Source organism: Cyprinus carpio, chromosome B23, assembly GCF_018340385.1.
Source record: "Cyprinus carpio isolate SPL01 chromosome B23, ASM1834038v1, whole genome shotgun sequence".
NCBI lineage: Eukaryota > Metazoa > Chordata > Actinopteri > Cypriniformes > Cyprinidae > Cyprinus > Cyprinus carpio.
In genome coordinates, this window is record NC_056619.1 from 17,920,097 (window position 1) to 17,929,505 (window position 9,409).

The window sequence follows — 9,409 nt, forward strand, 5'->3', positions numbered from 1 at the left end:
TTGTATATATATATATAATATATAATATAAGCAACTTGAGAGGGGATGCCACACAGTGGTAAACGTGGCCTTGTCCCAACTTTTTTGAGATGTGTTGATGCCATGAAATTTAAAATCTACTTATTTTTCCCTTAAAATGATACATTTTGTCAGTTTAAACATTTGACATGTCATCTATGTTGTATTCTGAATAAAATATTGAAATTTGAAACTTCCACATCATTGCATTCTGTTTTTATTCACAATTTGTACAGTGTCCCAACTTTTTTGGAATCGGGTTTGTATGACTAGAAGAGCCATACTTGAAAACATATGTAAGGCGGAGTCACATTTCAGTTAACTTTTGCATGTAAAAAGATGTAGTGACACATGAAGCATAGCTCTCAAAAGAATTCACTTTCAAAGCAAGGAGCTTTCTATAGGTCAACGGGGTGAATCGAGCAACTTGAACCGGTTACAAATTCTGCATTAAGAGATCTTTCACACTCGCATTACAAATTGTGTGGATACCTACTGAAGCGATTTGATGGTGTTAATTTTACCCATAAAAATTCACTGAGCAGTGGTAAATGTAACTGCACCTTTATACAGACAATATATGCACACTGGACATCGGAACCCATCGGAACGATCTGTTTGAATAGGTGTGGCGGACTGTAGCCTCGGAAGTCGCCCACTGCTATGATTAGCGAATAGTTGTGTATGTTTGACAGCCTACGTCCTTCACAGAGGCAATTAAAGGCATCCTCCAATCTAAAAATGAAAATTCTGCCATCATTTACTCAGCCTCAGATTGTTCCACACCGGTATGAATTTCTTCTGTGGAACAGGAAAGAAAATATTTTCAAGAACGGTGGAAACCAAACAACATTAAAGGGGTCATAGGATGCAATTTCAAGTTTTATTTTCTCTTTGGAGTGTTACAAGCTGTTCATGCATAGATGAGATCCCTAAAGTTGCAAAGACTAAAGTCTCAATCCCAAAGAGATATTCTTTTTAAAAGTTAAGATGCCCTACTAAAACGCCTTGTTTAAACATGCCCCCACATGTCTAGATCACTGTGTGGGAAGATTTGCATAACACTGCCCAAATGTTCACGCAAAGAAAGAAGGCGTCACTTTGATTCTCGCTGTTGCCGCCACCGCCACCATGTCGTGGAGAAGCTGTGTTTCATTGTGAAAGCGAAACTACTTTGTTTGGCCTTCCAAAAGAGGACACAAATAGAAATCAGTGGTTAAGTTGTATTTACAACACTGTTCCAGAACAGTTCAACCCAAATATCCAGATATGTGCAGCGCATTTTACAGGAGGACTGTTTCCTGATCCTGGGAAAGTAGCCTACAATGCCGTCTACACACAAAGGCTGTTTCTATAAAGGGGGCAATTCCAACTTTGCAAGGACAGTCTGGCGCTTCTGACTCACAGCCTGTATTTTTCCTTTTTTATATTTAAAGGATTTGCCACTGATGATTCAAACGCGAGTTTGCGCTTGTTCTTTGTCATTTCTCCGATCACAAATGCAGACATGGTTTGTTTACGCGGCACGATACGCAACGCAACGTAAAAAGACAGTATAAGTCATTATAATCAGTAATTATGTCCCCACTGGATGCTACAAATGCCTCGTTTGTAATGGTTTTTATTGTTGGACACGGCATCACAGTATGGTAAGGGCTAAGGGGTGTAATATTTCCATCACATGCTTGAGCCATTTGGCCAATCACAATGCACTGGATAGCAGGCTAATCAGCGTACACCTCGCTTTTCAGAACGATGAGTTTTGTAAAAATCAATGCGTTTCAGAAAGGCATAGAGGAACAACAATAATGTACAGTATGTGGAAAATAATGTTTTTTTAACCTTAAACCGCATAAACACATTGCATTACACCAAATACACAACATAATGTTGTTTTTAGCAACGTCATATGACCCCTTTAAAGTCCAATGAAAAAAGACACAGACATTTCTTCAAATTTCTTATGTGTTCAACAGAAAAAAGAATGACAGGGCGAGTAAATGAAATCTTCTGGGATTTCTGGGTATCTTATCCCTTTAATGAATTTGTCTACTAACAGAGAGATTTCAAATTCTCCCCACTCAATAATCCTTGCTGATATTTGTTCACGACACCATTGCTGAAGACAGAAAGAGAGATGAGTTTCCATTCCCTCAACAGTTTTCCTTCATAAAAGCAAAGGTCACAATATCAATAGATTCAGTGCATTGTGGATGAGGCAAGAAGCAAAGACTCTGTGAAATCTCCCAGGAGAGATCTGAGAGAGAAAAGGTTTAATCTCCACACGACCCAATGCTTAATATCTCTTCTCTTAAAAACAGAAATGAATGACAGTATTCAACTTCAAAACACCATATTTAAACTCCACTCAAACAAACACGCTCATACTACAATAGCCAAATATTCATTTTGAAGCAGATATTTTGATGATTATAAATTAATAATTATAAATTCATTCTTTTAATTTCTGTATTTTATTATAAAGAATACATTAAAAGTCACACTTCCATAATGTGAAGTTACATTTTCTGTTGCAATGAGAACTAAAAAAATCTGATTTTATCAATGAGGTACAGTGGGCAGGTGGAACCACTTAAATAGTACGAAGACCAATGTAGGTCTGTTAAAACCATTTGATTCAATTCAGAGGCAAAACAAGTTAAGACTTAAAAGAATACTATGAAAACTACAAGGAAGAATACTAATATATTGTTTAAAATAAAACCAGGATGTGCATCAAGAAAGTAATAATATGAATAATGTAAGTATGGTTAATGTTAAAGAGAAAGTTTAATTTATTTATATCTGCTTCAGTATGAATGGAGAGTGCATCTTCAATAGGAAGAAGAAAAACAAACAGTCCAGACAAACATTCATCTTAAACACTGCAGTCTAAGCAGTTGACATCACCTTGATTACCACGACCCAGAGCAAACGAAACGTTCTGAGACCAAACATTAAGGTCATTCTGCTTTTCGCTGTGTGTATTTATCACGAGCATCCCTGACGGCTCAGCACTGTAATAAGACAACATTCCCAGCATACCATCTGCAGTAGTGTCCTAATGAAGGGGGTGGCTGAATGCCAACCTCACGTTCCGGTTTCAGTACACAGTCTGCGCATGTGTGCCAGAGGGCTGTGTGACTGCAGTTTCTGAGCTCTACTTCCTGTGAAACTCCCTGTATACTCTGGCTTTCTCTCAAATAACCTTGTACGCCCTACGGTCCCCTTTGTTTATCATTGGGTTTAGACCAGCGATTGATAAATAATGTGTATGTAAATGAAGATGTGTTGGTATGACAACAGCATCTCTCTCACAGCCTAACCATTCAGGGTCAGATAACACCACTATTTAAAAAAATGAATGTGTTAATGCTCTGGAACTTAGCAGAGTTTTGATGTCTGACTGCCTCAAAAACCAACTAACCACGCTATTAAAACTTTCAGCAAAACACAATTTGAAAGGAATGTCCAATGCCTCATCTTTCATAAGATTTTCTAGCTTCAGAACTGGGTATAATATTGATTTTCCAATTAATCAAAATCTTTGTTTGATTACAATTTTAATTCATTCTTCAAAACCCAAATTGATCTTTTACTCTATGCCGGTGTTTACTGTACAGCAGCAACTAAATGACTCTTATGAACTAGTTTATTTATATGAATAAAAACAAACATATGAGGCAAATAGTGTAGTCTGATTCACAAATATATTGAATTAAAAAAAAAAAAAAATTCAGTTTAACTGGTGAAGTCTAATTCACAAACATTCGATTATTTCAGCCAGTCCAGTTAACAAATCATTCAAAAAGAGTCCCAAATTCTGTTAAAAATCGGCCGTGAGGGATGATGGTTTATTATGATGATATTATGGGTATGGGCAATGTGTGAAATGTTTTTGATATGTGTTTTGGAGAAGAGGGTTTTATCTCACATGCTCAGGGTATGCTAGAAATTAGATCACGTCAGCAGTGTGGTCATTCTTAAAGCAACTTTTGCTTGAATGATGATTAGATTCAATGTTTTGGATCGCTTCATGAAAATATATTTATATTTACTGCATTATATTTACATAGGGAGGTGCTGTTCACCTACTTGTAACAAAATTACTTATAATTATTTTCACAGCTTTCAATGTACTGTTATTATAAAAGAACTTCATTACTGTTTATTTAATTATAACAAATTCGTTTTTTTTATTTTTTAAAACTAACCGAAATTAAAAATAATTCGTTTATAATTTCTGCAAAAGAGAGAGTTGAGCCCCTTTCACACTGAGATTCTGGATAATACACAGGTAATGTGTCCCGGCAATTATTCCTTGATCGTTAGATTTTGGTTCATTCACACTGCCAGTGATTTCCCGGAATCTGTGCATGCGTTCACACACAACCTGTAATAACACATGACATCAGGATGTGACATGTAATGTACGAGTCGAAAATGCTAGGTCGCCAAGAAACGGGAAGAAGCAGAAGCGGCAAAGTGGAAGTGTTTTCATTGCTTTATAAACATGGCAGCTGATCAGCTAATAGGAACATTGTTGTTTATGTAGAAAGCCTCTTTCACACAGAAACTCTGAAAAATACACGGATAATGTGTCCCGGGATCGTTTGTTTGTGGGTCGTTCACACTACCAGTGATACACACACCTCCCGTAAAGATCCCGTAAAGACGTGACATTACGATGTGACATGTTCTGTTTCACTTAAGCTGGCGAACGATCTCATCTTCAGCGCGGATAGTGAGGAGCTAACTGATCTCTGCTCCATTACAGTTTGCACATATTTTTTTTGTCGCGAACGTTGATCTGCCTTCAAAACACCCGGTAAAAGAGTCGCACGATAACGTGCGTCATCACTACGACACACCCTTTACGGCATTGGTTCTGGCTTTTGTTCACACAGAGCTCGTTTAGGGACTGAACCCAGCAATGTTACTTGGATCGATCCCGGAATCAATTCCGGGACATGTTTGCATTCACATAGAGGGCACTCCGCCAATTTTCTGGGACTGTATCTGTATTGACATCGGCTATCGGCCAAAATGAATTGAAAAACATCGGCATATTGTATTTTGGCAAAAATCCAATATCGTGCACCCCTAGTTTTTACTGCATTTTTGATCAAATGCAGCTTTGTTGAGCATAAGACACTCCTAACACAAACATTTTAAAAAATCTTTCCAAATCCCAAATGTTTGAACAGCAGAGTATGTTAGATGTATCTCATCAAAATCAGAACAAAAATAAAAGCTTGAATCGAATCAGTAAATGTGCATTGATACCCAGCTCTAATTAAAACCAAAACAGGTTTAAAGTTTCATTAAAATCCAAACATAAGCTCCAACTCTTACATTTAATTAATTAACATCTTTTCTTAGATTTAAAACCTCTAGACATGAGGTTTATCATTAACATGCCGTCATTCCAACTTAAAAGGATACATAGGTCCAGATTCTTTCCTAATGCATCTTAAAAATTAGCACACCACCATTTCTATGCTCAACCAGCTAAAGTTACCTTGTTCAGGAAAGCGCGATGAATCATGATGACTCACCGCTTGCAAATGGACATTAACAACCCATATGCTCTCCAAAAAACATCTGATACAGTACACAGAGTTAGGCCTACACTCAGGGAACAGATTTGTTTATTCATTATTTCCAACAAACGTGTCAAATGGTATCATCATAATGATATGTAGCCTAAAACTCTTAGGACAGAATTTCAACTCTTTTATTCAAAGGTTTCATGATTTTTTTGATGTGTGGGCACACGTTCTTCTTCATTAGGCTGCAATAATGATAACACCCAAAATACGGGCGAGAACATCAACTCATTTCCTTTCACTGGTTCTCTCTTCCTCTACCACTAAACTAATGCTGAACTGAAGAACAAGAGACCTGAGCTGAAGACACACAGTATCTTCATACTCTGCAGCTCAACACACTAAAGTCCCTCAGGCAGAAATTCTCTCTCATGTTTCTGAAAGAAGGGGATTTCACACAGAGAGGCTCTTCTTTCCTTTTAGTTTCAAACAGAATATCAATTCCACTTCAATTCTTCCTTTCAGTCACTCATGGTGCAGATATCCAATAAATCTACAACACTATTTCACTCTGAGCATCTCATTTCCTAAAGCCACCTTGTCTGGAGACACGTGACCAAATATGAGAAGCTTGCAAATCAAACAAAGTATAAGAGTCACAGACACAAGTATGTACTTACTGGTGGAGTTCCCTTGCATCTGTATTATGCATTTTGATTCTTTGCTGGTCTCTCTTGAGTTGAAGGGCCGCACTCTGACAGCCACTTTCACCGAGGCGCCAGACATGGTTGAAGCTGTTGTGATTCAAACCCACAGAATGTTCTCCTACAAAAAGAAACAGAATGTTTTTCAGTGCCACAGCTATCAGGCTAAAGATACAAGAACACGTTTGACTGAAGTTATCCAGAAATATCTCATCAGATTCCATTGAGTAAACAAGACCTCCAATGAGACCTGAATGCACTATAACATCATTTATGCAATGACGCTAGAGGTTATGTATTATGTCACCAAGTTCTCCTGTGTGAACTGTATGATCTTTTATGTAATTTATGTAGTGGTTATGTGGGTTTTGTTTTAAATTGTTACAATTTATTTATCTTTCTTTCAATTAATTCCTCTTACTTTTAGGCCATATACCATCTGCAACAAACTGCATATTTTGCTAGGTTTTGGCTTTTTTTAGTAAATATTATTTTCTTTGTTTGTTTGTTTTTTTTCCTCCTTGAGTATGAGCTCCATATTTTCCTTATATCATACTATATGAGCCATAAAAGCCTTATGGATCAAATAAGTTACAGAAATACATTTTTTTTAGATCTTCTTTTATATTTTGTCTAAAGGTTCAATAACCAAGCTTTAAAAATTCCAAATGTTTTCCATGACTGTAGGAATGCTGATGTTAGTTTTCCTTCAGCATCAGCACAGGTAATATTTGGGCTGGTGACTTGACATTTCAAGCGGTTTCATCAAAATATTTTTTAGAAAAATTATGTACAATATAGAATATTATACAATAAAAAATATTTCTATCAAAGGACCACTTAAAGTGTATAGCATAGCAGTCATATATCAGAATGTTTAACAAAAAGTAAAAAAAAAAAAAAAAAATTTAAATGTAGAGAAAAAAATAAAGAAATGTTGTCACAGGACCAAGATATACATTTCCCTCGTATGTAGATTTTAAGCAAAAATCTTAATATTTAATATAAAAATGTCCAGGAACTTCTCTGTTATATGTCAACAACCCATTTACCGTATCAAATGTCCGGTGGCCAAAAGCAATACCATAAGGTAACTACACATCCAGCACACAGACACAGATTATCAGGAATATTAGATGGTTCCTTCACGGACTCATAAACATGGCTGCCGTTCGCCTGCAGCAGCAGGGCTGGGCCTGTTCACACGCTCGCTAAGTTACACTAGTAAACACATCCGAGTAAATGACACCCAACCGTTATAACATCAAAACACATGCACTGACACATAACGCCTGATTGTTACCTTTAAAAATGCATTTATCACTTATGGGCGTGACATGTTATTAAGTATTGGTTTTATCGACCGGCTGTCGATTACAACAGATCGGACAATGCAGATATTATTTTTGAAGTTCAACTCTCTTGATTGTGACAGAACAATGAACAGTACACTTTTCAATCACATGACACCAAAAAAGATGATGTTTCAATCCTTGCCCTTCTAGTCATTCATTGAATTAAAAGCATACGCCCATGAAATTCAATCTGCCGGAGAAAACATAAATATGTCTACTTCAGGGAGGGGAAAGAACGAAATTATTCTTCCATCTATTTCCATCGAAGCTAATGATACTAAAACGATAAAACAACATAAAACGTTTATCTGTTTCAGTGTTTAATAACGGAGACTAGATATTAAAAACACATCCGGCGTTGCCATAGCTGCACTTATAATGATCCACTACAGAGATAAAACTAATCAAGGCGTTTAATTAATCTAAAAAGCACTCATTTAAGTGTTATATTGTAATATTATGATGCCGCCTCATTTATTGGTCTCCCTGTAACGATGTCCGATTTGAGAACAAATCGTTCTTTTGAATCGGATCTCTGCTGGGAATCGGTTCTCCAAACGACTCGATCACGAATACAATCGGACCGAGCGGTTCTGGAATCGAGATTCACACTCTGACAGAATCAGCCGAAAATCGTTTTCGTAATCCGTAATCACCCGAAAACGACAAGTGAGATGACAGAACGAAATTATGGAGTAAATTTCTGAGCCGGTGCTGTTCAAAAGAACCGATTCGTGGAAATGTCCGAACTTCCCATCACTAATTCGGACGTCTTTCTATGAACTCGGGTGACTTTCTTTGCATAACCCTCATATGGTTTTGTCATTTTGAAAAAAAATTTTTCAATTATCAGTAAAAAGATAATAATATTAAGTGTATAACACCACACTTAAGTTTCGCTGAAGCGCTCAGCTGCAAAAACAAGCAAAACATTTCGGTAAACATCCATTCGCATTCCCAAACGCGACTCGGGCGAAGTTTGTGCAAGTATCACAATCGTATTTTAGAAAAGACGGCACTTACTGTTATATATCCACACGTAGAGACGACTAGAACAGCATAGAAATCCTGCAGGATGCCAGTTCTCCAATGACGTCTACAACCAGCAGCAAAAATCAAAAAAGACTGGCGGTTAAGTTTCTAACAGTTCCTTTTTTGTTATATACACCCATTATAGCTGCGTTTCATTCTCCAGCGGCGCGCAAGATGCTAGCGTTTCTGATATATTTACTTAAACTGATGCTGGTGTCGTTGGACCGTTCCTCTCGCAGGATTAGGATGTGGATGAATGCCTTGATTTACTGAAATGATTACGTCAACTACCCTGTCAACAGCGTGAATGACGGGCCGTCTGGCCAATAAGAATGAAGTATTGCGTGAACAATGCGTCGTGTAGCCAATAAGAATGCTTTAAAAACTAAGGTGGGCTAGGCAGCTGTGACGCAATACTGCAGGGTCGCTTACGATCCGCTGTGGCGTGGCATCGGACTACAAAAAAGTGGAGTGCGCCGCCTAGCAGAAACATGGATAAACAGGACTAGCCTATAATTTAAGCCTTTGAACCCTACCTTTAAAAAAAAAAAAACGGGTTTAGAATTCTACATTGCTGCCATATATTTAATGCGATTGTCACAATGATAATTCTAAATATAATTACACTATTAATGTTCTAAAACAGTAATGATGAGATCCTCTCAAAATGCACAAAACAATATAAAAATGCCATTTACTGAGGGCAATTAAAATAGAAGCTGCTTCAAAATACACCACATTTAAAATGCCT

At 37.1% G+C, this 9,409-nt stretch overlaps 1 protein-coding gene across 3 annotated transcripts in view; it reads right to left on the reverse strand.

Moving 5' to 3' along the window:
- Positions 1 to 8,947, reverse strand: part of kif1b (kinesin family member 1B) — a 66,429-nt gene extending 57,482 nt beyond the window's left edge. The window contains exons 1-2 of one of the 3 annotated variants that reach the window (XM_042750510.1): positions 8,650 to 8,941; positions 6,248 to 6,392 (exon numbers count right to left, since the gene is read on the reverse strand). In XM_042750510.1, coding sequence (XP_042606444.1) covers positions 6,248 to 6,353 — 106 coding nt within the window. In that variant the 5' untranslated portion in view covers positions 6,354 to 6,392; positions 8,650 to 8,941. Of the gene's footprint in view, positions 1 to 6,247; positions 6,393 to 8,649 lie in introns of all 3 variants that reach the window. The other 2 variants (XM_042750511.1, XM_042750512.1) reach the window with 2 other exon arrangements.
- Positions 8,948 to 9,409: the final 462 nt, after the last annotated feature.